General features: G+C 52.6%; 3 protein-coding genes across 24 annotated transcripts in view; 1 reads left to right on the forward strand and 2 right to left on the reverse strand.

Annotated features, from left to right (window-relative positions):
- The window catches only part of CTPS1 (CTP synthase 1), a 32,348-nt gene extending 18,690 nt beyond the window's left edge, over positions 1-13,658 (forward strand). Inside the window, exons 9-19 of one of the 3 annotated variants that reach the window (XM_084874572.1) lie at positions 1,238-1,370; positions 2,617-2,705; positions 3,858-3,952; positions 4,591-4,653; positions 6,974-7,017; positions 9,170-9,266; positions 10,457-10,512; positions 10,605-10,701; positions 11,234-11,378; positions 11,905-11,996; positions 12,790-13,658. In XM_084874572.1, coding sequence (XP_084730698.1) covers positions 1,238-1,370; positions 2,617-2,705; positions 3,858-3,952; positions 4,591-4,653; positions 6,974-7,017; positions 9,170-9,266; positions 10,457-10,512; positions 10,605-10,701; positions 11,234-11,378; positions 11,905-11,989 — 904 coding nt within the window. In that variant the 3' untranslated portion in view covers positions 11,990-11,996; positions 12,790-13,658. Of the gene's footprint in view, positions 1-1,237; positions 1,371-2,616; positions 2,706-3,857; positions 3,953-4,590; positions 4,654-6,973; positions 7,018-9,169; positions 9,267-10,456; positions 10,513-10,604; positions 10,702-11,233; positions 11,379-11,904; positions 11,997-12,786 lie in introns of all 3 variants that reach the window. The other 2 variants (XM_084874573.1, XM_084874571.1) reach the window with 2 other exon arrangements.
- Positions 13,659-14,505: 847 nt separating this feature from the next.
- On the reverse strand, positions 14,506-21,739 carry SLFNL1 (schlafen like 1). Of its 2 annotated transcripts, none has more exons than XM_084874659.1 (4): positions 19,595-21,739; positions 17,534-18,043; positions 17,104-17,247; positions 14,506-16,466 (listed from the first exon to the last, which is right to left on the reverse strand). In XM_084874659.1, the coding sequence occupies exons 1-4, from the start codon at positions 19,979-19,981 to the stop codon at positions 16,344-16,346; spliced, it is 1,164 nt and encodes a 387-aa protein (XP_084730785.1). In that variant the 5' UTR covers positions 19,982-21,739; the 3' UTR covers positions 14,506-16,343. The 2 variants fall into 2 exon arrangements, with proteins under 2 accessions (XP_084730785.1, XP_084730784.1); XM_084874658.1 differs by having other exon boundaries at positions 17,534-18,046.
- A 596-nt stretch (positions 21,740-22,335) lies between these two features.
- The window catches only part of SCMH1 (Scm polycomb group protein homolog 1), a 120,126-nt gene continuing 115,997 nt past the window's right edge, over positions 22,336-26,464 (reverse strand). For 10 of the 19 annotated variants that reach the window (XM_084874543.1, XM_084874541.1, XM_084874538.1 and 7 more), the window contains 2 exons: positions 24,429-24,571; positions 22,336-23,455 (listed from right to left, as the gene is read on the reverse strand). In XM_084874543.1, the coding sequence (XP_084730669.1) occupies positions 23,330-23,455; positions 24,429-24,571 (269 nt within the window). In that variant the 3' untranslated portion in view covers positions 22,336-23,329. Of the gene's footprint in view, positions 23,456-24,428; positions 24,572-24,841; positions 24,950-26,464 lie in introns of all 19 variants that reach the window. The other 9 variants (XM_084874536.1, XM_084874537.1, XM_084874539.1 and 6 more) reach the window with 1 other exon arrangement.

A 26,464-nucleotide genomic window follows, 5' to 3' on the forward strand; every position in this document is an offset into this window, starting at 1 on the left:
CGTAGTTGTATCATGGACAAGGAAGTCCTGGTAGAGTTGGCCTAGGTCCCAGGCCACAAGTGAGTTTAGATTACACACTGACACCCTTGTCTCAAAGGGTGTCGACTAGAAAGTCACCAGGCGCCCTAGTGACAGTGGGTGAGCACGCATGCCTGAGCCCACACCGATGACTGCGTGGCTGGAACACTCCTGGGTAGCATCCAGTTTTAGTATATGTGCTGCCGAAGCGAGCACATGGGTAGCATCCAAATATCTGAGTCGTGTTTGGGAACATATCACTCACCCTGCACCAGAGAAGGATCAGCAAGGAAGTCGGTCTTCTCCGGCTACCACTTTGAAAGCTGTCCCCACTCCTCCTGAGGCTGCGTGCTGCTCACCTCGCACAGCAGGCATCTCGCGCAGCGCCCCGGGCCTGGGTGTAGTACGCACGTGGGACGGGGAGCCACTCATGCCACTGCTGTGATGTTTTCTTATTTTCTTTTTTTTTCTTTTTTTAATATATTTTATTGATTTTTTACAGAGAGGAAGAGAGAGGGATAGAGAGTTAGAAACATCGATGAGAGAATCATCGATCAGCTGCCTCTTGCACACCCGCTACTGGGGATGTGCCCGCAACCAAGGTACATGCCCTTGACCGGAATCGAACCCGGGACCTTTCAGTCCGCAGGCCGACGCTCTATCCACTGAGCCAAACCGGTCCCGGCTGCTGTGATGGTTTCATTTTGACATTTTCCCTTTCAGTCTTTAGTCCATTTACATGCATATCTTCATGTAGCTACAAAAAAGGCACTGTTTTAGGGCTTTTTCCATAAAGTATTATAAATATTATTGCTCTGTTGCTGATTATATTTTATAATGTAATGAATATGGACTATTGTGTGGATGTCCTATAACATATTTGACTATATACCTTTCATCACATTAACTCTTGTGAACTGTTGGTCAATTTTTTTTGTCCTTTGGGATTTTAATATTTTTATAAAACAGTTTTTGATTTTGAAGCCATCTCTTTGTAACAGCTTCTAAAATCCCATTTTCTTAAAAAGCCAGCCACATTGATCTGAAAGTTATTTGCTCTTTTCTGCTGGGTACATAGGACTCAGATAATAGCTGTTTCCAGTAAATTCTTTCCGGACTTGTTTTTCTTCTCTTTAAAAAGGAATTTAGGTCTCGTGTTTGTATGTACGTGGTCATATGTACATTCTAAATAATGTGGTTTCTGACCTCTGATTGATAGATACGATCGTTTGCTGGAGACCTGCTCTATTGCCCTTGTGGGCAAGTACACTAAGTTCTCAGACTCCTACGCCTCCGTCATTAAAGCCCTGGAGCATTCCGCCCTGGCCATCAACCACAAGCTGGACATCAAGGTGAGGAGGGTGGTGCTGGTGCAGCGGAGGCAGGAACAGGGAGGCTGTCTGCAGTCCGTAGATGCTGTGTATCTGCTTTATACTTTTGAAGCTCATAATTTTTAGGATTAAAAAGAGTTATGGTGGGCCCCTGGCTTTCTGGGAACAGTAGAGCATTTTTAGGAAGTAATGAAGGGAGAGGTGGTCAGAATGGAAGCTGAGAGACAGTGAATGCTTGGATCTGAATATCAAACAACAAAGTAAAATTGCCCCAAGGGGATGGGGGATCCCTGGCTGGCCAGAGGCACTTTGCACAATTGCTGGTACTGCTGATATCCACCACACAGAGCTGGGAGGTTTCTCCAAAGCACATGTCTAGTCGCTGAGACAGTACTGGGAATGGGGGCAGCATCCAGTAAATAGCAGGTACCTGCTCTGCTCTGTGATGTGTGGTCAGAAGCCGAGCGGTGAACTGTCAGGCATGGCCCCTGCCTGTCTCCTTGAGGCGGTAAAGTGTCGAGGTCCATGGATTCCAGAGTCACACAGCCAGGGCTCAGGTTCTGGCTCCCTCGCTTACAAGATGTGTGACTCCAGGCAAGTTACTTAACCCTCTTTGTGCCTCAGTTTCCTCTCCTTTAACAAAGGATAGAGATAGTACCTTCCTCATAGGACTTTTATAAAATTAAATGAGTTCATATAAAGTGCTTAGTGCTTTGCCCGGCATAGAGGAGGTACTGTGTTTGTTAGCTCTTTTGGAAAACCTTGCACTTGTCCCTTTAAAATACCTGTTTAAAAAGCAGCAAAGGTTATATGTTTTCCCCAGCATCTCGACTCCCCAGCTGGAGCAGTGTCCTCACGAGCGATGCTGGGGTTTGCCTGTTTTTCCAGTGTGCCCCAGGGTGATAGTTGAGTTTAGTTTGCTGGTGAACAGGTTCCTGTAGAATGACCTATTACATGTTCTTAAAGAATTATGAGATTTCATTACACTGCCTGGCTTACTTTTTGCTAGTTCTTTGCATCATTCTTATCTCCACTTGGAGGTAGTCTGTGCCTCTCCTGTGTTAGATGGTGGAGGTGAGAGGTGACTAGAAAGTCAGGGAGGTCTCTTAGGTATGAGTGGAAGGATTTGAAAGTCAAGTATCATTTTAAAACTACTTTAAAATTGGGAAAGATGGGGCATTGATAATACTGTTCAGAAATTAGGAAAGATCAGTTCGCAGCTCTGACGTCGTTAACTTGCTTCTTTTCTCCGGTCTGCTGCGCCCAGTACATCGATTCCACGGACTTGGAGCCGAGCACCCTGCAGGAGGAGCCCGTGCGCTACCACGAGGCCTGGCAGAAGCTCTGCAGCGCTCAGTGAGTAGCTCTGCCCTTGCTTTTCAGGGGTCTTGGGTTGTGTCCGCAGGCAAAGTGCTGTGCTTTTGTGTGCTGGTAGTAAATCTGCTTGTTTAAATGTCTTTAATTATTGAAGAGACTGCATCCTGGATGATTTACCTTACCAAAATACAGCTCATTCGTGTTATTGGAGCGGAAGAGAACTTGTTCTAGTTTTATTGCATCTGTTGGTGAGGTTTATTTAAAGACTAGAGGCCTGGCGCACAAATTCGTGCACGGGTGGGGTCCCTTGGCCTGGCTGGTGATCAGGGCCCATCAGGGCAGTGGGAGGTTGGCCAGGGAAAGGAGAGGCCATGGGGGGAGGAGCTGTAGGAGGTTCCAATCAGGATAGGCTGGCTGGGGTGTGGCGCGGGAGGTTGGTCATCCTGATTGGGGCCATTGGGACAGTAGGGGGGGACGCGGGGGAGGGAGGGATGGCCACAGGAGGTTAGCTGGCCAGCCCTGATCAAGGCCAATTGGGGCTGGCCGGGGTTGGGGGGTGCAGAGCCACAGGAGGTTCTGCATCTGCCCCCTGGTTGTCAGTGTTTGTCATAGCAACTGGTTGACTGGTCATTCAGTCACTTAGGCTTTTATATAGAGAGATTTTTATCGAGAATATTTGATTAGTATCTGTTGGTAGAGCCTCATAAGTAGTTTGTTTTCAGCAGCTGCTATTTATAATTGTAAAACATGAACAAGAATTTCTGGTTCCCCAGAAGAATTGAATGTTACAGGACCATGTAGCTGTGGTTGAGACCCTAGGTCAGTGTGGCACTCAAGCTGACCAGGAAAAGCCCCTGGTTAAAAAAATGGCATTTATATTAATACAGATTAAAGATTAGGAAAGAGGCCAAGCCTGGGACAAATACTGTGTGGTAGCAGTAATACAACTTTGCATGCCATCTTTTTTTTACTTTTTAGCACTTTGTAACGTCACTGAGAAAAGTCCATGGTTTTGTGTGTGTTTTCTAAGTTCTTAGTGTTTCCATTCAGCTTGCTGGCAGCCTGAAATCATAGTAGCAAAGTGTATGGAGTAACTTCATGGCTTCTGTGTCTTGGATATGGCTCTTTGGCTGGTCACTGCAAGCTGGACTGGTGGAAAGGGGGTCGCCTGTGGTGTGCTCTCTTGAACAGTGGAGTGCTGGTTCCGGGCGGATTTGGTGTTCGAGGGACGGAAGGAAAAATCCACGCTATCTCCTGGGCTCGGAAGCAGAAGAAGCCTTTTCTGGGTAAGAAGTGGAAAAGAGCACAGGAAGGTGCCTGTAACCTGTAAGGGAAACGGGATTCCAGCCCAAACACAGGTGCCATCTTTCCAGGTAGTCAGTCCATCAAGCCTTTAGTTCTGTGTGGGAGAAATTCAAACCCTCCTTTAAAATGAGAGATTAAACTTGTGAGTTGCATGTAGGTGTCATGGAATTGTCAAAGAATGAATCCTGTATATTTCCTGAACTTGGCTTTAGGCAAGACTTGGGGAACTGTTTTCCATCCTCACTTGAAGCACCAATTGACTGGAATTAAGCAAAGTGATTTGAGATGCTTCCTTGTGCTGTAAATTTTAGGAATTTTCAACTTGACCAGTTATAAACGGGAACTGAATAAAAGGGGGTAGGAAAACTGGACTTTTTAAAGTACTGAATAGGATATTGGAATTGAATAACTTCTGAAACCTGGAGTCTTTACATACTTGGGTCCAGTTTTTAGAGTCCGGTGCAGATAAAGCATAGCAGGGGGGCTTGCTCACAGCAGGAAGTTAGAGAGTTTGTGGGGATGCTGTGTACAGCAGGACTCAGCCCCGGGCAGGCCGTGGGAAATGTGGGAATGTCACCTTTTCCATGGAGTTCATTCCTGTTTCTCTCCCACCTGCAAGGCGTGTGCTTAGGTATGCAGTTGGCAGTGGTTGAATTTTCAAGAAATGTGCTGGGATGGGAAGGTAAGTGTCTACTTAAAAACTTTTTAAATCCCTGGAGGGCACAAAGCCTGGTGCCTGTGGGTCACTGGGAGCCGTGGAGAAGGACCGGCCCGCCCAGTCTCAGTACCTCTTGGGGTGCATTAATAGGGACATTTGTTGAGAGAAAGCAGGCCCCTTCTAAGCAAAACCCCAGGAAGGAGGGAGCCCAACTGAGCTAGCTCTCTGTCCGGCACTTCCTGTTCTGGAGATCCTCACACTTCATCCCCATGGCCATCGCCCTGAGCTGGTGTCCAGCGGGAGAACTCTGGCCTGTGTGAGGCAGTGCAGTTTTTATGAACTTGAGCTGGTTAGACTAGGGTTCCATTCAGACTTTATCATTTACTAGAGACCCGATGCAGAAATTCGTGCAAGGGGCTCGGCCCTCACAGCCCCAGCTTTGTCTGGAAGGTCATCCAGAAGGTCGACCAAACATCTGGTCTAATTAGCATATTATGCTTTTATTATTATAGATTATGGGTGATTCTAGGCACATTCCTTAGCCTTTTGGGGCCTCTGTTACAACTATAAAATGGGTTAGTAATGTACCCATTCACATGGTAAATGAAATTACACATAAATAGTCCCAGCTCAGGGCCTAGAAATGGGAAATCATCCTGTCAACTCTGTGCCTGGCTAAGGGTATCACTGTGTCCAGACCATCCTCAGACTGGTAGCTTCCAACACAGTGGTTTATTTCCCAGTATTCTGTGAGGTGACGGCCTTCCTCCGTGCAGTGTGGCTGAGATCACCCTGCCTGCCCTCAGCTCTGCCCAGCAGAGACATTGCCAAGGTCTCTCCATGTGGCAGCTCCTCAGTCACTAATTCAGGCCCAGCTTCCTCATGGAGTGGAGACAAGACTGGCTTCCACAATGACAAGCCCACTGTGCAAGCCCCTATCGAGCTTGCTGATGTCTGTGGCCAAGGAGAACAGCCTCACGATGTGAATACTGGGCTGTGGTTCATTGGGCCACCATTGGGAGAGTCTGCCACAACCCCTTTGTCCTCTGTAGCCCAGCCAACAGGTACTAGATTTTCAGAAAGACCTTATGAGTTCTAAGAAAAACACAGCAACGTGAAGGAATGAAAAGTAGGAATGAACCAGTGGTCTGGCTTTACAAAGCACTTGTGATCCTCCTGTGGCCAGCTCGCTGTTAACAGGCTGATCTCAGGTCACATTTTTTTCTGAGCTAAGGGCGAGGTGGCTCCCTTTTGTAGGCAGCGTGCCCTTTGGCTCTGGCTTCGGAGCTGACGGGTACTGACTTAGCCCTCACCACCCTAGAGCTGGCCCTCTGGGCACCGTCGACCCTCCTGCCACCACTGGGCTTCCCAGGTGGATGAGTGACCTGCTGAGTCCTGGCCTGGTTTGGGCCCAGCAGGGGGACGATGCCCTGCCTGTTCAGATAGAACGCACAGACACACAGAACCAGAGCTCGGTGCGTTTCCTGTTAGTCTCCAGTGGTTTTGCTTATGATCAGGTGATAAGGTCAGTAAAGGATAGAAAGGTTACTTGGGATTTTGAAATCGGCTAATTTCTGGTTTAGCTATTGAGTGAGGCAGTTGAGTAGGGCCTGGTATAAGGTGCTGAGCACGAAAGAGGTAGTTCTTGCCCATCTTGGAAAGAGTCTGATGCGAAAAGTGAGTAAAGTTGAGATTATGGTATACGAACCACCATAAGGAGGTATTATCTAAATAAAGATGATTTATGTCATTAGTTTCCATGTCCTCATTTTGTAAAGCTTTGACCTCCCAGAGGATTACAGATGTAATACAAAAAATGCTTTAGTGTGTTTATTTTATAACTTTGAAACGCTGTCCCTAGTTTTTGTTCTAATCACTGAATGACTTTAAACTGAAGAGGTAATTGTGATTTAGAGCTTAGGAATCAAACTTTTAAAAAAATCAGATTTGCCAGCACTGTTCGTGACCTGTGGCCGTGCTGTGGCTGACGGGTTCCATTCCAGTGCGACAGCAGCCCCATGGCCAGACACTGACTGCCTGACTGATGGTGGCTGTCAGTTTCAGGTCTTGGAGACAAGCATGGGGGTTTTTATTTACAGTGGGGAGGGGAGGGAGATCTGGGGGAGATAATAGATCAACCGAAGGACTTGTATACATGCATATAAGTACAACCAATGGACATAAATCTCTGGGGAGGGAGGGTATGTATAGGAGGAAGGGAGGGAGGCAAAAAAAAATAAAAAAATAAAGTTAATAAATAAATAAAAAATAAAATTCTGTGGGGAAAAAAAAATCAGATTTGTTTGTAATTATTTTCATAATAAAAATGTTTTTTATTTTTCAGATGCCAATTCTACAGAGTTTAACCCCAATACCAGCCATCCTGTGGTAAGTCGGTGTTTGAGTCTCCCTGGGGTTTACATGGTACCAAAGGAACATTTATGGAAGATGATGTTTAGAGACAGGAGAAGGACAGGTTCCTGAGGGGAGGAGCTAGGGATTAAGAAATAAAAGAAAAAAAGAGACAAGAAGCAGAAATAGATCCAAAAGCTGGGTGCCAGGTGGATGCTGTCACTCTGATAGAGGGACAGTCAATCCGCACCACAGACAACACAGCGCATTTATTGATTTCCAGAGGGGGTTTAAGGTCAAAGAAGTTTTGGTTGTGCCCAGGTCCTATTCATTCCCTCATTCTTGGGATTTAGCATATCAAGACCTGGATAAGTCAAGGTCCTATTTGTTCCTCATTCCAAGCAGTGGATAAAGATAAGAAATCTGTACTGATAAAAGGTGCCAGTCACCTCGGACTCGCTGATATTAATTTAAAGGTCATCCATGTGCATTCCCAATGGGCTCTCTACAAGACCAAAGGGCCCTGAGGTCCTGCCTTTCAGACCCACTGGATAGGAATTTCTTTTTCACTGTGTGATTTCTCACTGCTCTTCCATTTTGCCACAAAAAGTTAAGGACAGCCGAAGCTGGTTTGGCTCAGTGGTAGAGTGTCGGTCTGCGGACTAAAGGGTCCCAGGTTCGATTCTGGTCAAGGGCATGTACATTGGTTGCGGGCACATCCCCGGTAGGGGGTGTGCAGGAGGCAGCTGGTTGATGTTTCTCTCTCATCGATGTTTCTAGCTCTCTATCTCTCTCCCTTCCTCCTCTCTGTGAAATATCAATAAAATATATTAAAAAAAAAAAAAAAGTTAAGGACAGGTACCACCCATGCCAACTGCCAGGGAGGGAGGTCCTGATTAAAATAATTCTCCATCCGCCCTAACCGGTTTGTTAGAGCGTTGGCCTAACAAACTGCGGACTGAAGGTCCCAGGTTCCATTCTGGTCAAGGGCATATACCTTGGTTGTGGGCACATCCCAGTAGGGGACATACAGGAGGCAGCTGGTCAATGTTTCTCTCTCATCAATGTTTCTAACTCTCTCTCTCCCTTTCAGTAAATAATAAAAATATATTTAAAAAAATAATAATTCTCCGTCTCCACTCCTCTTAGCTCCCAGGAGTTCTTTATAATATACTGATATGAAACACTTATGGGCACTTATTATTATGCTAGGCATTGTTCACTGCTTTATACAGGGGTGGGCAAAAGTAAGTTGACAGTTGCTCGTGTGGAAAAATCTATAATACAAGAGTAAATAATAATATAAAAATAAACTTTCATATACTCACAACTGTAAACCTATTTTCCCCACCCCTATATATTGATTGACTTAATTCCCACCAACCCTGGGAGATGGGCATATCGTTAAAGAACTTCTGGAATATAGTACTGATCTGTTTAATGGTGACCAGAGCCCTTTGAGACGGCATACTCCTGTGACACCCACCAGAGGAGCGTGGCTTGGGGGCGAGGGACAGTGCCTGCCTTGTCTTAGTCCCAGCCCCGGGCGCAGGCCTGTTCTTGACACTGAGGTCGCTGTGTTAAAGGAGATGGACAGAGCTCTGATCTCCAGGCACTTCCACAGCATCAGTGTTTGCTTGTTGACCTGAGCTTGAACTTTGCGAACACTGAGACCTCAGGAGGAGAAAAACAAAGGTTTTGAGATGTGGCGGGGTGGAGGAGGAGCAGGGAACGGAGAGGTCAGTCAGTGATCAGAGGAGCACGGGACTGAGTGGTGGACGGACCGTCAGGGCCGGGGGCCCTGGCTGCTCTGTTCCCGAGGCGCTCACAAGACTGTCGGGGCTCGGTGAGCCCTAGACGAGCGCCCTTGCCTCTGAGCAGCCCATGGTCTGAGGGAGCGTGTGACAGCATACCTGTGTGGTGTGCTTGGGCTGTTAGTCCCCGTGAGAACCGCTGCAGCCCAGCAGCACTGGGGTCCACAGTGCTGGGGGCAGCAATGAGGGCAGCGGAGGATTCACCCCCACCCAGTGAAGGTTAGAATGATTATTGGGGGCTTTTCTCCCCCTGACAAACGCCCCTTGGCAGGAACGGCTGGGGAATTGGAGCCTCCAGGCTCATGTCATGCACAGTGTGGTGGTCTGTCTAACGAAGCAGAGTTTGGAGAGCATTCTTGTTTGCCATCCTCCAGGTCATAGACATGCCAGAGCACAATCCTGGGCAGATGGGCGGCACCATGCGGCTGGGCAAGAGGAGAACCCTGTTTCAGACTAAGAACTCCATCCTGAGTAAGCACTGCCTCCCCCTCCCTCGCGGCCCCCCCCCCCCCCCTCCACAGCCTTCGGCCCCGCACCTCCAGAACGTGTGTCTTGGGGGGTGCTGGGCTCTGGTGCTTTTGATTCTGTTCTTGCTTTACAAGTTCCTTTCCCGCCCCAGTCATGCACTTTTAAGTTCCTTTCCTTCCCTGGTCATGCGTTTTGAGGATGCACTGAAGCAGGCAGAGCCACGGTGTGGGTCTTAGGAAGGTCATAGTGCAGGCGGGGCCAGGGGAATCTTGGGTGTGGACGAGTCACCAGAATGAGGCAGTTAGGTGAAACCCACTGTAACCTCTTCCAAAAGTACTAGCAGGTGCTAAAGATTGAGGGAAATTTGGGGAGGAATTTATTTAAGAAAGTGAAGATGTCATTTTCTTGCCCACTGGGACAATTCTGTCTGCACATATGAGCAGAGGCAGCTCTGTCTGGGGATTCCACAGCAACAGAGTTTGAGTCACTTGAGTAGGTGACCCGTCAGCCCTCCCATCTCTAACGTACTTGGGTTTGGGCTCCCACCCGGCAGGCAGCCCGCGTGGGTTTGCAGAGCAGCCCGTGCAGATGCAGCGCTTGTTCACGGGAAGCCAGCAGGGGCCACGGAGCTTTGCAGGCTGTGAATTACACAGTGCTGGCCTGACGGCACCTGTGTAGCTCCTAAGACAGTGGTCAGCAAACTCATTAGTCAGCAGAGCCAAATTTTTTTAACTTAAACTTTTTCTAATGCCACTTGTTCAAAATGGACTCACCCAGGCCGTGGTATTTTGTGGAAGAGCCACACTCAGGGGGCCAAAGAGCCGCATTTAGCTCGTGAGCCACAGTTTGCCGACCGCGGTCCTAAGACATCTCTCAGGGCTTTGGATGCTCGGGGCTCCTGACTTGTCTTCCACGGTAGTTTGCTCCGGTGGGAGGGGGGCGGTGAAAGTCTGTCTCTGTTCCAGTTTGTCTTCATGTGGTCGGAAAGTCAGAGCCCAGTCAGCCTAAAAGCTGCTGCGAGTGGGTGGCTGAGGTGGCGGGAGAGTCAGAAATAATCTTCAGAAGGCCCAGATGATAAAAGGCGTGGACGATACAAGTCAGGCGGAGAGCAGGCTGTGGTGGCAAATAGGTGTGTGTGTGTGAAGTCAGAATTCCGTACATCCGCATGGTTTTGGCCGTTTGTGTTTTGCCAGGGAAACTCTACGGAGATTCAGATTACTTGGAAGAGAGGCACCGCCACAGATTCGAGGTGAGGAATTGAGCTTTGTGACTTTTAAATTTTTCTCCTTTCTGATGCTTTGGAAACAGTAAGCTGAGAGGTTATTCTTCATTCTTCAACAGGTGAATCCAGTCTTGAAAAAGTGTTTGGAGGAGCAAGGCCTAAAGTTTGTTGGCCAAGACGTCGGCGGAGAGAGAATGGAAATTGTGGAGTTGGAAGGTGATTACCGGGGGTGCTGTATTTAATGGAAAACATAGTACAGTTCTCCTAGCACGTGGGGAAATACAAAAATGTAGTTACTGCCCTTGACCTAACAGAAATAGGAAGCAGCACTGTCTCAGGAGGAGGGGGTCTTGGTGAAGGAGGCGCCTGGAGCCCAGGGACACGGCCCAGGGGACAGCTCTGCCGGGGCCTCCGCAGGCAGCCAGTGCCGCTCCTGCCTCGGTGCCGCCTTCCTCCAAACGGGAGCTGGTACTTGAGCCCCCTCTAATCCAATCCAATGGGACTCAACCCTCAGACATCCGGGAGCCGGGGAAGGACCCGAGGAGGTGCCCAGCCAGGAGGGTGACGCGGGTAGGGGAGAGGGTGTCTGCTCCCAGTCTTGTGGGCACTTTTACTTGGGCCCGAAGCAAGACGCTGTTTCAGATAATTGTAGGGTCTGTGCAAATGTGAAACATTTAATAAGATTTTGTTTCTAATACATGTGATGTGCACATATATGATGAAACTTTCTTGCATGTTTCTGTTTCAGATCATCCCTTTTTTGTTGGCGTTCAGTACCACCCTGAGTTCCTGTCCAGGCCCATCAAGCCGTCCCCGCCGTACTTCGGCCTCCTGCTGGCCTCCGTGGGGAGGCTGCCGCATTACCTCCAGAAGGGCTGCAGGCTCTCGCCCAGGTCGGTCACACTCATTCTTCGGGGTCACTGGTTCCACGCAGCAGCCAGCACCCGGGCGATAAGCCGAGCCCAGGAGCCTGGCTGGAGGCTCCTTCTCACAGGGACACACGTGACCTCTCGTCCCTGGGTTTCCTCAGGCTGCGTCTGTGCCACCCGTGACCTGCCCCAGCACTGCCGAGTGCCCCCTCTGTAGCATTGGGGTTCCAATGCTAAGTAGGACCCTGTGACTAAGTAGGACCCTGTGGTCCCAGGGGAACTGATTTTTCCCAGGGTGCCGGCTGAGTTGTCAGCCGCTGTGCACCTTAACATCGAACCAGTTAGTCACCCTGGATTGGGGCCTAAGGTATGGTGGCTGCAGCAAAGCTTGAATGTGTGCCTTTGTAACTAGAAGCTCTATAGCTCTATGCTAAATATGCAATGCAGTAGAGAGTCCTTCTGAAGTGTCCTTACGGGCGCAGTGCTTACAGAAGCAGGGAAGCAGGCGGGTTTTTGGTGGGAAGTGATGAGTAAACTGTCTGATTCTCAGGGACACCTACAGTGACAGGAGCGGAAGCAGCTCCCCTGACTCCGAGATCACCGAACTGAAGTTTCCCTCAATAAATCATGACTGATGGTAACGTATGTGCTATTTTTAAGCTTCAGGTTTTTATTGTTTGTTTTTGTAATGGTGATAACACTAGAATTATTAGAATACCATGAGGTTAGTGTTAAAATTTTTATCTGCCAGAGAATGAAAATGGCACGGTCATTGTGGGTATCAAGTGGGTGAGAGCCCTCCAAGTATGCTCTGCCCAGTACATGCAGTCACCCACCTGCTCTGCCCAGTCATGCAGTTACCCACCTCTAACACTTTTATATTGTTTGCTGCTTATTCTGGAAATCCCTTAAAATTCAAGTAGTTATTGAGCAAACTTTGAATGTTTGTCTTTGTAGTGACAGGACTTGTAAGTATGTAAAGTGAAGTAGGTGTGGGCACTGCCATGAAGCGTAGGAAGTCCTGCTCAGATGACTGAGCCGGGCAGTGCTCTCCACCCGACAGTGTGCCGAGGCTGACAGGCTAAAGCTGCACAGGGAAGGCCTGGGGCAGGAAAGGGATGCATTTGGTCAGTGGTAGGGCCTTCTCCCCTCAGTGGAGAGCTCAGTCCCCGGCACTGTGAGGCTGGATGCTCTGAAGAGCGCACTTGTATTGGGGCAGATGTGGAGGTCCCTGTAAGATCTCGAAAACACGTGGCTCTATGGGAATGACACATTTAGCTGGTAATTATTCATGTCAGGCTCCTACCCCGGACTTCATGAGAAACAGAGAAGTCCGTTTGACCACGGCAGCTGACTCCAGATTCTGACTTTCCCACTTTCACAATGCATACCTCCTGTAATTGCTAATTTCCTTTTTTTGTTTGTTTTTAAGCAGGGGTGATTCTTCAAGAGAGCCTCCAGACTTCGGGAGTTTGCAGCTTGATTTTACACTCGGCTTTTGACACTTCCTTTAAATTATGTTTTTATTAAGAATATTTTATTATGGGGAAGGGTATTGGGAAGACTGTGGCCTGCATGTCGCATCATGTGTATCGGCTCCTGCACGGTGGCTGCCTGGTGTTGACTCTCCCTCTCAGCCCCAGCCTCAGACGGGAGGCGGGACATCGCAGGAGCGGTGACGGGGTGGCTGGGGTGCCCGCCGAGCGCCTCGTCTCTGCAGCCACCTCGAGTCACTGTGGACTTGAGTGTGTGGCCTCCCGCTCCCCCAGGGAGGCCTAGGCCATTCTCAAGAGCGTGCCGCGTGCGCTTGGTGCGCATGGAGGGTAATTTTAGCCGATGCTTACACCCTTGGTGCTGGTGACCTGCGGGCTTGCTGCCAAGAGCAGCGAAACCAGAAACTGCCCGCGCCTGGGCACTCTCGGTGCCAAATGTGGCTGGTACTCGCTGTCCGAGGGACAGTCAGCTTGGTGTCACATGAACGGCAGAAAGCCTGTCTCTGAAGCATGGTTTGAGAATCCCTGTCCTCCGGCGGGGCGTCTCTTCTGGGGCTGGGAAGCGCTCCTTGCATCAAGGGGTCACTCAGAGAAGAACAGACTCTTGTGGGGAAGCTGCCTCTAAGACCCTCTCACATACCGACAGCTTTGCTTGAGGGACTTCTCCTTCCGGGATGGTGTTACTGCAGTTGAAAGGCAATATGAAAACCTATTTTCTTTACGTGACGTAACGGCGGGTACAGCTGTGTGCCCTTGTTCTGGCTGGACTTGGTGTAAATTCTAACTTAAGAAATAAATAATGCAGAACAGAGACTTGCTTGGTTTGTCATGCTCTGCGCGTACTGGCAGGTGGGAAGTGTGTGCTGCCGGGCATGCCTGTGTGCCTCCGGCCACCGGAGCGCCCGCCCTGGGCTCTCCTCCAGGTGAGCCGTCTTACGTGGCTGACCTGATAGTCTAAAAATTAGAAAGGAGCCCTTCCTTCTAATGGGGTCCAGAATTTCCCAAAAGACTTCAAATTTAGATTCTCAGCATTTAAAGATAGAAATTCGAAGTAACATGGATGCATGTGCGCTGTGAGCTTGGGAAGGGGGAGTATGCGTGTTTATGGAGGCCGTCCCGCTTCCGAGCAGGGACCTGGCCCCACATGCACGTAGCCGGACGGCGTGGCACTGCTTTGTCCCCTGCAGGTCCTCCTGCTCCCCTAGCTCCTGGGTGGTTTTCCTTCAAAGTAAACTGCGATACTGAGTTCATGCTCCTTGTGGTATGTTGGTGGCATTGGCACACACCTTCTGGCTGCTGAGCACACCTGCTCACAGCTGTCTCCTCAGAGTGAGCAGAGCTCAGCTCAGGCTGGGTTACCTGTCTCAGTGGTCAACAACATCCACTCGTGGACATTAGGGATTGGGGAGAAAATGTTCCTCACACTTTGCCCCATCAGAGATCCAGAAAAGAGATGGGTTTCTTGTCCAGCCGGCATGACTCAGTGGTTGGGCATTGCCCTATGAACCAGGAGGTCATGGTTCAATTCCCAGTCAGGGCACATCCCCAGTGTGGGGTGTGCAGGAAGTAGCCCATCGGTGATTCTCATCATTGATGTTTCTCTCTCTCTTCCCTCTCCCTCTCCCTCTCTGAAATAAATACATGCGTCTGAAAAGAAGTGGGTTCCTTTTTAGTCTTCCGAGGCCACCGTTGCCGCTGAGGCCAGAGCTGGTGTCCCCGGACCCAGAGCAGCTGGCTGCCTCATCTCCGATCCTCCTGGGCCAGAATAAAATGTCCCCTCAGAGGTCTCCATACTCATCTTGTACTTCGAATGTGGCTGGTTGGGGGGGCTTGTAACCTCTTTTCCTAGCCGGTGGTTCCATATAGAAGCCGTTCTCAAAACGGTTCTGACATGCCCGTTGGTGACAGCGCTCCCTGGAACAGTGAGGACTTGGCTGGTATGAGGTTTGCAAACACTCGCAATGGTTAGACATTCCTGCCTCTAGAGCCCTATAAAAGTACCTCAAATGATAGTTGTTAGGTGCTGGCTGCTCGCATGGCCTTTCTAAAAAGGACCCAGATGCCTTTCCAGGGCTCCTGAAACCTGAGTGACCCTGCCACCCAGCTTGGCAGATGAGGCCGAAGCCGAGAAATGCCCAGGAGGGCAGCCTCCCGTGCCTGGTGTCCACTGATCAGTGCACAGAGCTTTTGGGAGAGGACACCTGGCCAAGTTTCTCTGGTGTCCAAACCCAGTGGCCGGGGCCGGTTCTCGGCTGCCCAGAGCAGCTTGGCTACAACGTGACTTAACCTGCCTTTGAGAAATCAACTCTCCCAGTAAGCATGTCAGGATCCTGATGCCTGGGCTAGCATCTTGCATGTAAGCAGGAAAGGGGTGTCATTCAAAATGGGGGGATGGGGGGGACATGAGTCAAGCAGCTGTCTGGGGAGGAGCATTTCAGGCAGGGAAGGCAGCTAGTGCAAAGGCCCTGAGACGAGTAATGAAAGGTGCTCAGTGTAGCTGGAATGCATGCACAAGGGGAGGAGGTCAGGAAGAGCTGTGTAGAGTAGACCATGGTTTGGCCTTTGCTCTCAATGTAATGGGGAGCCCTTGAAGGGCTTTGAGTCCAGACCTGTCCTGGTCAGACGTTGGCTTTATAGCCTCTAGCTCTGCTGGTGGTGGGGCAATGGCTGAGCAGGACTCCCAGTGGCGGAGGGTGCTCGGAATGGAAGTCAGGCCCTCTTTGTGCAGGTGCCTGTGTGCTGAGAAGCAGGGTACCTGAGGATGAGCAGTGCACTGCTACTATCTGAGAGGTAGCACTTCCCCCCAAGGTACCGGCCATTAACGCAGGGCTGGACTGGAACCTGACCCTCTGGGCCCCTCCCCTCATCTCTGTAGTAGGAGCCCAGGGCTGGCTTGGCCTCCTGGACAGAGGGGAGACTAGGCATGTGACTCATGACTCGGCTACCAACTGGCTGGCCAGATGTTCTGGAAATAATCATTCTTGCTCCAGGTCCCTGCAATTTATTGAAGAGCTATGAGAACCACAGTTCCAGCATGCCAGGGCTGGGGCTGCCTGCTTGCTCTGTAACCGAGGTGCCTTGCCATCTGCAGAGGGGATTTCCCAAGATAAATTCCGTTCTGATCTGTCTGCCAACTGGAGTCAGACCACGGCCTGGGCAAGATGAGCATCTTGGGAACAGAGACAGTCCCTTCTAGCCCAGCCCCAGGATAGCCTGGCCAAGTTTTTACAGGTTTTTTTCTGAAGGTGAGGTTCCTTGGGGCTTATGCTAAGCGCAATTCATTAGCTGCACTGCACGGAGTCTGCTCAGGATTGAAGCCACATAGGACCAGCCTGTGTGTGCAATTCTGCTGAAGGAGCAAGGAAGCCTGGTGCTCCCGTCCCCCTCTGAGCAACCAGATGGGTTTATTGGAAGGTCTTTGGCTCAAGTAGGCAGTCCCTGTATCTCCCGGGGAGAGTGCCAGATTCATCCCTGCGCTCACTTGCCCGTGGGGCCCTCACAGGACGCAGCAGGTGCAGGAGATGGGCCTGCGCTGCTGCAGCCGTTGCTGGAGCTGCTCCTTCTCGGCCGTCAGCACCTTCACCCTCTCCTCCAGCTTGCTCAGCTCCGCTGTCCACTTCTGAGGGGGCATGGTAGAAACCGCAGTCTAAGCTGACATCATCTCAGGTCCACACACACTCCACCCAGGATTGAACTGATGGAGGAGGGAAGGCCCAGAGAGCCTGGGGGGCCTGCTCAAGGCCTCTGGCACCGGATTGGCACTGCCAGGTGGGGAAGCCTGGTCCCCGGGCCACGCAGACACCCCTGATGGAGTCAGCCCTGGGGTCTGGAGGGAAGCTGAGCATCCCAAGCCCTGGGATGACCTGTCCTCTGCAGCTTCCTCCAGTATCAGAGGTAGGCTCAGGTTGGCAGCCCCTCCTCCCGCAACGCCCTCTCTCTCCATCAGCACCTTGCCTTCCTCTGCTTGTCTGCCACCTGATGTTTCCCTCTTGAAAAGGCTTTTGCTTGGAATTATGACAAGCACTCCCTGCCCATTATCTTGAGGGCCTCCCCCAAAATGGACACAGCCCTCAGGTTGTCTTAAAACTTCTCAATATTCTACTCTGCAGACTCCCCCAGCCACGCAATGGTGGACTATGACAGGTGGTAGGGTTATTTCAATTCCGCCCCTCGGGCACACTCACAAGGCAATGGAGCATCAAGGGAAACCTGAGGGCTTGCTCAGGACTGCTCCGCTGACCAGCCTTGCCACTTACCTGTCTGCACCACTCCTGGATGGCGTGGACGGCCAGCGGGCCCTGGATGCTCCCCTCACGCCGCAGGAACACCTCCCCCAGGTCTGTCTCGTAGAGCTGCGGCTCAGCCTGGGCCTTGGGGGCGTGCACGCTCAGGCGGATCACCTGGCCAAGGGCAACAACAGCTCTGGGTGCTGCACGGGAGTGTGTGCAGCCCACATCCTGCCCTACTTTGGACCTGGCTTCCGGCTCCTGGGGACAGCTTGTGGGGCTGGGGCAGGGCTAGGCCAGGTCTCTCTTCTCATCACCATTTCCCGGCCTCCCCTTTGCGCCACCTCCTGCCCAGCACTGCCCAGCACCGCTCAGCAGAGTGGATGTGGGCCATCACTGCAGAGTGATGAGATGACAGATGACAACACAGCCCCAGAGACCTTCCTGCTCCGCGGCTCACCTTGAGGGGCGTGCCGCCGGCGGAGGTGTTGACCACCGGGATGAACGTGAGCGTGTAGGCGTCGGGGAAGACCTGCGGCCTGAAGCCCTGCAGGACGGAGTCCACCAGCAGGCGCACGCGGTCCTCCTCGTGGTGGCCGCAGCGGACGCCCCGCACGAGCCCGCTGTCCTCCACGCCCACCAGCAGGCTGCCGCCCTGGCTGTTGAGGAAGGCGCACACGTAGCGCCGCAGGTGGTGCTTGAAGGCCAGGCTCAGGTACTCGCCGCCGCCCCTCTTAAACTCCATGATGCGCGTCTCGTTGCCCAGGAAGGCGCCCTGGAAAAGCCGCTCCTGGCCCTGGATCTCCTGGTGCACGATGGCGCTGTCCGAGCGTGTGCAGTTGGGTTGGTGCGTGGAGCTAGGCCACTCCAGAGCCTGGACTGGTGGGGCGTTGGTGTGCCTGGCAGGTGGGCGGCTGGGGCCTGGGCTGGGGCCTGGGCTGGGGCCAGGACTTGGGCCTCTGTTCTCCTCCTGCTGGTTTGGAGCAAGAGTCCCTGAGCCGGGCAGCAAACAAGGACAGGCTTCCAGAACTCCTACCTCCCACCACCCCGGGGCCCAGCCCGCTGAGGAATCCCCGTGCTCCCTCCCAGGCAGAGTGAAAGGCTGCTAGATCAAGGGTTGGAGCCAGCCACTGGTTCTTCCCGGCTGGACTTCTCTCTTTCCAGGTGGACTGTGAAATGCATGGCGGGTAAGAGCTGTCCTTCCCAGGCTGGAAGCTGTGACGCCTCTGGGTCAATCTCTTCCCAGTTGGTTGGGACAGATCTCTGAGGCCCAGGCCTGGGTCACCAGGAGATACCTAAGGTCCCATGTGACAGCTTCAGGTCTCTGAACTGAGAGGGGCCCTTGAGACTCCACCCCCTTCCTGATCTTCCTGAAACCCTTGCTGATCACTTTCTGGACCACTGGCCAGCCCTCCTGAACTTCAGCTTTCCTCAGGCCCTCCCAAGGCCCTTTCCATCATTTCTGCTCTGTCCAGGGGCTCTCCCCCTAGCGGCCCCTCCCTGGACTCCCTGCCTGCTGGGCTCTGGAAGAGGCCTCCAGCCCTGGGAGCTCAGTGTGGGCAGGGGCATGGCAATGAGGGCCATGTTCCTCTCTGCCCTGCAGTGCTCAGAAAAGACAGGAGTATAAAAATGTGAGAAACTGTCATACAAACATGAAATCAGGCTCACTGATCTTGAAGTGCAAGTCACAGAGCTGAGTAGTTCTACAGCAGTTTAAACACAGGCATTTTCACCCCAAAAGGAGAGATAAACCACATCACCTGTCTCATGGAGTGACCTGCCCGGCCTCAGGGAGGCGACTGTTCCCTCACGTTCCCTGTAGAAGCCAACCTTTCAGTCCCACTGACTGGGTCTCTCCGCCCTGCGTGGCCTGGCCCCTGCTCTTCCTTCCTTTGTTCTTTCTGCAGCCTGCAGCTTGAGCTCCAGGGACAGCACTTGGCCTGCCTGCTGCATGGAACATTCCCCTCCCCACCTGTTCCTCTGTATGGGCCGTGTTCCTCGGCCCAGAATGCCAGCCCCACTCCCTAAGTCCCAGCCCGGCTTTCACTCCCCCTGCTCATTTGTTCCCAGCAGCTCCGGGAGGCCTCCAGGCAGCTTTGTCGGCCATGTCTGGCTCTGCTTATACAATAGATACAGGGCTCCTTGAGGGCAGGGCTGAGCCCTGGCTCCCTACTTTACAGTCTGGCATAGAGCGGCTGCTGGTGTTTGTCAGCTGAATGAGGTGGTCCAGGGAGGAAATGAGGACCTTTGGGACCTGAGGCTGGGGTGCAGAGGACCCAGGGAGGAATCCCATATATCTGCCTTTCTACACATGCTTCTGGCTGGAGGCTAAGTGTCCCTCCGCTGAAGGCCATTTTTTTTTTTGGGGGGGGGGGGTAGTAGTCCCCAAGTTTGCAGATCTGTCCCCAGTTTCTCAAAGATGCCCTTCCACCGATGGATGGCAGTGCAGGCAGTCCATACCCGGACCCCTGGGTGAGGCTCGGGGCTTGCAGGCTGGTGGCTCCGAGAATGTCTCACTTACCTCCCTGTGGTGTGTGGGCTCACGGCTGTCGCCCAATACCAGCTCCTTCCCGCGGGCCGCCAGCTCCTGGATGATCTGGTGCTCCTCCAAGGCAGCCTGCAGGCGGCCGCGGAGGGAGGCCAGGATGTCCTCAGAGGTGGCCACCTGCACCAGGGCGTAGGCCTTCCGCGGCCGCCTCACCACTTCGATGTGCTCCCGCGCCACCGGCAGCTCCAGCCGCTCCAGGGTGTCTCGGAGCAGGCAGGTGAGCACCGGCACTGAGAACTGGGGGTTCAGGTGGCCCACGTAGAGGACATGTGTGCTGGGAGCCCCCTCCAGGCCTGAGTCCTCAGGCGGGGACTCTTCTGTGAGGAGCTCCTGCAGGAACTGCTTGTCTGGGGGCTCCATGAGGGGCTCCTGCACCTGTTTGTGCTGATCTCGTCCTGGGGGCCCCTGGAGGGGTCTCCCTCAGAAGGGCTTCCGGGATTCCTTCCTGCAGGCTGCTCTTCCCAGGGCCCTGGGCTCTCAGCGTGGCCCAGGCCCTCCAGGGGACCACAGGGGTGCCAAAGCTCCTGGGAGGTTCACAGATGGGCAGGGGCTGGGGAGGGCCAGAATGAGAGGGAGGGCAGAGGGCTAGCAGGAAGGGGCCTGCCAGCCACCCCGGGCCTGGGACAGGAAAGAGGAGTCAGACAGGGCTGAGTCGGAGAACAGAGCATGAGAGCCTGCCCCTCCAGTCCAGAGAGAAGACAGGAGATATGCCCAAAGAGGGACAGAGGGGACTAGGACTCTGAGGCCTGACTGTGGCCCCACTGCTATTTCTGCTGCTATTTCTGCTTGCTTGGTCTGAACCTGGTGTGTGTCCAGAATGGTTCTGAAATGGGCAGGGCTCGGTCAGAGGGCTGTAGAGCAGGTTTTATGCTTTGGGCACGCTGATGAAAGCCATGGCCTCTCCCCAGAAGAATGGGCTTTGCAGATATAACTTGCGGAGCCTCGTGGACCCTTCCTAAGAACTAGCTTAGACTGAGTCCTCCTTTTGGTTCAGAGAGCGTAAGTGAGGAGGGGCAGAGTGAGGGGCAGAGCGGGGGCCCTATCCCCCGCCCCCCTCCAGCCTCCCGCCAGGCCAGAGACCTTGATCCCGAGCTGTGCCCTCCACACCAGCCTTCCACTTACCCACCCACACCCAGCTTCTGGTCGGTGTGGCAGGTACCAGCAGCCTGCATCTTTTCACATTGGATCCTTGAAGTTGTCAGGGCCTGGGGGCCACCAAAGCTGGGGTGGGGGCATTCAGGACCAACAGGAATAGAAGGACAAGGGAGGCCTATGACCCTCATGTCCTTGCTCTTCCTGGGAGGTAGTGGCCTGAGCTCCCACAGCTCCCTGATCCTTGGCCAGCGGCTCCCTAGGGCACTTGGGAGCTTGGTGTGGGGTGGAAGCAAGAACCAAGGCTGCAGGAAGTGGGCGGGGCCTGTGCAACTACACCTCTGTGAGCTCATGAGAGCCAATAATGCCTTCTTGGCCAGCCTCAGGCACTGGGCAGCAAGGGTGGGAAATCCCTCAGTAGGATGCTTCCTCCACCTCCACCCCTACCCTCTCTGTGAACATACACCAGCTTGGCCCCAGGGATCCCTTGGGACAGCTCCCAGAACCCCGGGGCTGGAGGTGTCCTCTCTTTCTCTGGAATGTTTCTCTAGGCCTAGTGCCATGCAGGCCCCCTAGTGCCCCCCAAGGCTCCCTTCAGTCATCAACCCCAGGATCCAACTGGGCTCAGCTACCTCCAGGGTGGGTCAGAGTGCACACAGCTGGGTCCAGGGCTCCCTGACACCAGACCCTTCTCTATGCCCGAGGTAAGGAGTCCTGAACAATAGGCCAAGGCCGGTATGGGGAGCACCCGGGATGAGCAGCACAGCCTACCGGATCCAATGTCCAGGAGTCTGTGGAAAACTGTGCCTACTCTGGCTTGGCAGCACTGACCCTCTGCTGCTTTGTGGAGACCACGGTTAGAAGCCCACAGTGGCAGCATTGAAGGGCACTCTAAGTTCATCAGGATGTCAGAACCAGTCACTGCCAAGAGCTGGCAAGTATGCCCTTGCCCTCAGAAGTCTCTCTACCCAGTCTCCCCCACCCCTCTCCGTCCCATCCTCTGGCACATGGGCTCATAGAAAGGAAATGACTGACCCAGAGTGCCACAGCGAAGGGCTGGACTGGCGGGAACCTCGGCTGTGGCCCTGAAGTCGGGTTACTTGGCTTCAAATGTCTACTCTAACACTTCCTGGCTGTGATCTGAGCTTCTCTTTCCTCATCTACAAAAGGGGTTTGTTGTGAGGATTAAATGAGCTCATTCTAACTCATGCAGAGCAGTGTGGGGCCCACAGTGACACTCTCAGGTTGTACTGAACTATGCTGCTGCCCCTACACCACCTCTGCCATCCGTGAGAAACGGGTGTGTGGCCCTGGCCTGGGGCACCTGCCCCTGGCCCAGTCAGTGTGCACTCTCCTTGCTGAGGATGTGGATGAGCCCAGCCACAGAGGCTCCTTGGAGCTGCTGTTCTCCCAGCTCAGGCTCGAGGAGCTGCTGTGCGCACCGCTGTCTTGCTGGCATGCAGTGTTGGGCCTCAGGGGTAACCTGGCCAATTTCCTGTTCGTTAAGCATTTGCTGGAATTAAAAGAACTCAGGGATCATCTTGTCCAAGCTCCTAAGACCATGAGGAAAGACTGACCTGCCCACTGGAAAACAGTGATTTGGCTGTTGATTAAAAAGACACTGGCATCTATATTGCTTTTTATTTATAAACAAGTCAACAGAAAATAAGTCCAGATGGCAGCAGGGCAGCTGTGCTGACCGGTTGCGAAGGAAGCGTGTGGACAGCCGAGTGGGTGCCGCCAGACTCCTGCCTGGAGACCCTTTCCTCCTACCACCCTAGGGGCTTCTCGGCCTAAAATCACTGGCCCGACCTTCTGTGGCAGCCGTTCTGGCCAGGGCGAGGAGCTGTGCTGGGTCAGTGTGGGCAGGGACTCCCACCCCATGGGTGAGGCTGGGCGAAGGGCCCAGAAAGATAGAGAGGGGAAGCTGACAGGGATCCTCTCCTCCCAACACTGAGTGATGTGGTCAAGGCTTTCTGGGTCTGTCTGTCCCAAAGAGAAAGTCCCCGAGGAAATGTCCTCTGTGAAGGGGCCACACCGCTCTGGGACCCGGGCCGGGCAGTCTTGCTCCTCCTGAAAACCCATGTTTGGAGTGAGGAGTAGGAACTGAAGGGCTTGCCCAAGTGCCAGAAACAATAAATAACAATACAAAATGATATATTTTTTTTAAAAAAGGTAGAGGCTTGCACCATGAGTTTGGAATCTGGGTATTTTGTAGAAGGCAGGAGATGTGGGGCAGTGGGTGCCCAGCAGGTGGTAAGGGACTGGGCACGAGTGTCAGTTCAGGGCCCCATCTTCTGAGGCCTCAGGGGTCTACCCCTTGCCATCACATGGCAGGTGGCCAGTCTAAACTTCTGAGGCCGGCCGGACCTGGGAAATAAATAGAGGGGCCTCAGAACAGAGGCAGGCCTGAGGGGAAGAGCAGCGTCAGCCCTGGGCCCAGCACTCCCCTCCTCAGCCCTTCACGGAAGGACATGGAGGGCAGCAGTGGGGGCTCCGCACAGCCTCCTGCAGTCCTGAGGTGCGCCAAGTGCCACCAACCACCGGGAGCCGGCTGCTGGCTGGAGAATGCTGCCCTGTCTGCTCCACCCCTCAGCGGTCGGCCGCGTCCTCTGCTCAGAACTTGCCCTGCTTCAGCCGGTCAATGTGGTAGGAGAGCTTGAGCGCGGGCCCCAGCTTCAGCCCCATGTACTTCATCATCACGTCGCTGCGCAGCAGGAGCAGCGCCTTGCCGTCGATCTCCTGCGGGGCGTGGGAGAGGCGCCATCAGAGGCCTGGCTGGTCTGACCACCCCAGGGAAGTACAGCCACATGGGGTCCAGTGGACCTGCTGTGACGCTGAAGCCTCCCTGGTCTCCCACTTTTTGTCTCCAACACCCCTCCTCGCAAACAGCTACTGCTGAGCCCACCCGCTGAGCTCTTCACATGTTTGCACCCGTTTCCTTTCTGCACTGAACCCTCCCAGACCTGAGTCCAGCTCAGTTTCATCTCCTCTAGGAAGCCTCCCCAGTCAGTGTACGTGTCACTTTTCACGGCTGTATATGACCCTGTCATTCTGAGTCCTCCTCCTTCCTAAGTGGCAGGGACCATCTGTGTGAGCTAGACACAGAGCAGGCACCTACCAGGCAGCTCTGAGCTAAGAGCGCCCTCCAAACCACCTGGCATGGAAGTTTACATGACCAATGAAGGGAGCAATTCTGTTCTGAGTGCCCACAGGGGAGGACTGCACCAAGCAGCAGGGGCTCCGGGGAAATGGTCTTGTGCCTCAAATCAGAATTAGGAGTAGTCCCTGGCCACAGGGCCATTGGCCACTGGGAGAGATGTGTGAGAGGCTAGGAGAAGACGAGGGCCTGAGAGCTCGGGGCCACTTGGCAGGGACTCTTTAACGTGGGCTGAGGCCCCTGATTCCCAGGCCAAGGCTGGCAGGTGAGAGAGCAGCGTCCTAGGAAGAGGAAGGCCTGTCCCTGCTGCAGAGCCCACAGGGCGCACAGCCAGCAGGAATGTGGCTGCATCAGATCTCACACCAGCGGAGTAGGCTGAACTCAGTGCCCATTGAGGGTTGACCGAGACCCAAGATTCTGTCCCTAAGTCTGTGTGGTCTCCTGAGCTGTATCAAGGGACCTGGAACAAATGTATAGTCCGTGCCCTTAGGAGTCTACAGGCTACGGAAGCAATTCTCCCAGTGAACCCGACGGAGATCAGGCAGGGGCACCTACGTGTTTACGAAAAAGGTCGGCGTGGGGCCCAAGCTGAGGATCAGCTTCCCGAACAAACTGCATCACATCCTCGACTGTCCATGAGGATGGGTCCCGGGCACTCATTCGAGAGGCATCCCGGCTTTCCAGGTATCGGTCCGATCCTGCAGGACAGAGGGACAGCTGGCATCATGGGTGGGAACTGGTTTGAAATCCCCACCACTCTCCTCGGTGTGTCCTGAAAGGCCCTATGGGTGAGCTAACAGCAGAGGGACCAGTGGCACCAGAGGGAGGGAGGGTTTCCACAAAGGGTCTTCGTAAGTTAAATCTTTGTTCTTTATGGGTAGATCTGATTTTGAAAATCAAAGGAATTTTACACTGAGGCTATGACTCATCCTGGACTAGAGTCAGGGTAAATGAGGTAATGGGCTTACTTAGTTCGGTGTGGGGCTGGTGGGTGAAACTGCTTTTGCTGTGGTTCTGGTGACCATTACTGGAGAGACCTTGGGAACTGGGCAAGAGCAGAGCGCAATTCTTGGGGTCTAGGGAGAAAAAAGTGGAGGATAAAACCCTGGCGAAGAGCTGACCTCACTCTAGCTGATGTACAGAGACAGAAAGTTTTGCTTTTTCTTCCAGAAGCCTCAGCATTACTTTAGTGCTCTGCTTAGAGCTTATATCTCAATCGCCACTTTCCTGTGGGAGTTGGGATTTCTATTTTGATCATCACCTGCCACAGATCTCTGGTTCCTCACATCCCTCTTCCTAGAATATGTCTCTCCTCTCCCTTCAATTTCTTTTCTTTGGCAAACCCCAACTTAGCAAGCAAGAGATGACGTCAAGGACCAGCTCCTCTATGAAACTTTTCCATGGAAATAACTGGCCTCACAAAGCATTTCGTGTACCCCTCGTTACAGCTTAACCTCTACACACTTCTCCCATCACATTACCTAATAATCTATTATCGAGAAAGCAGTCAAAGCAGCCTAAAAAGGAACTGGATGGTGTCAGTCCCTAAAAACTCCATGCATTGGCCTCCCATCACACCTGACAGGACATTTCAACTCCTTGGCCTTGCAGTTGCCCTATCACCTGGCCCTTCCTCCTTCTGACCTCACGTCCCAGGCTCTGCGCCACCTTTCCCTCACAATAATCCAGACAAGCCAGTTTTCTTGCTGCTACTTGAACAGGCTATGCTGTTATTCTTCGACCTGTAATTTCCTTTGTCTGGCATGCTCTTTTTCCAGATCTTTGTATACTCAATTCCTTCTCAACATTTGGGTCTCATCTCAAATACCAATTCCTCAGAGTGGCTTTCCCTGATCTACTAGTAAAAGTACTTCATTCCCCATTGTCACTTGTTGGAAGCTGCCCATAGTCTTCACTAGCAGAGAGGTGTTGACAAGGAATCTGGAAGGTTGAAGACGTTGAGCTCCGAAAGGTCAGAGCTATGCATCCACAGTTTAGTCGAGACACTGGTAGCTGAAGCAACTTCCACCTTTTAGTTTTATGTAAATCCTTGCTGATTGGCTATCATTGAAATTGCCTGCCTAAGGGCTATGGTGTATCCCAAAACCTAAATAAAAGGAATAGCAAGGCCAGAGCAAAGCCTAGTCCTTTCTCTTGAGCTGGGCTCCCGCCTGGCCCCCAATTCCCAAATTTATATTTTCTAGTCTAGTCTCTTTCATTTGTGTGCTGTCTCCTCCAGAACCCAAACCTGAACCTGAACCACATGGGACACGGGGGTGGGGGACACTCACAGTCACTCTCAACCCCACTACTCTATAGTTTTTGTTTTTTCTTTCCAGCACATATGACTACCTAAAATAATTTTATGCATCTAGGTCTTCTATTTCCCCCCTGCTATGTCCTTATGATATTGTGATTTCTAATATGAAACATACATATTTGGTCTTTATACTCATTTATGGCACAGAACTCTTAAAATCCTTTAAATTTCCCAAGTGGTGAGATAAAGAAAGGTTATTTAGAATGAGCCCTTTTCATTATGAGTATATCAATGAGGTGATTATTGGAAAGACCCTAAAGATGGAAGTTGG

The sequence above is a fragment of the Pipistrellus hanaki genome (genome assembly GCF_964339955.1).
Source record: "Pipistrellus hanaki genome assembly, chromosome: 2".
Classification (NCBI taxonomy): domain Eukaryota; kingdom Metazoa; phylum Chordata; class Mammalia; order Chiroptera; family Vespertilionidae; genus Pipistrellus; species Pipistrellus hanaki.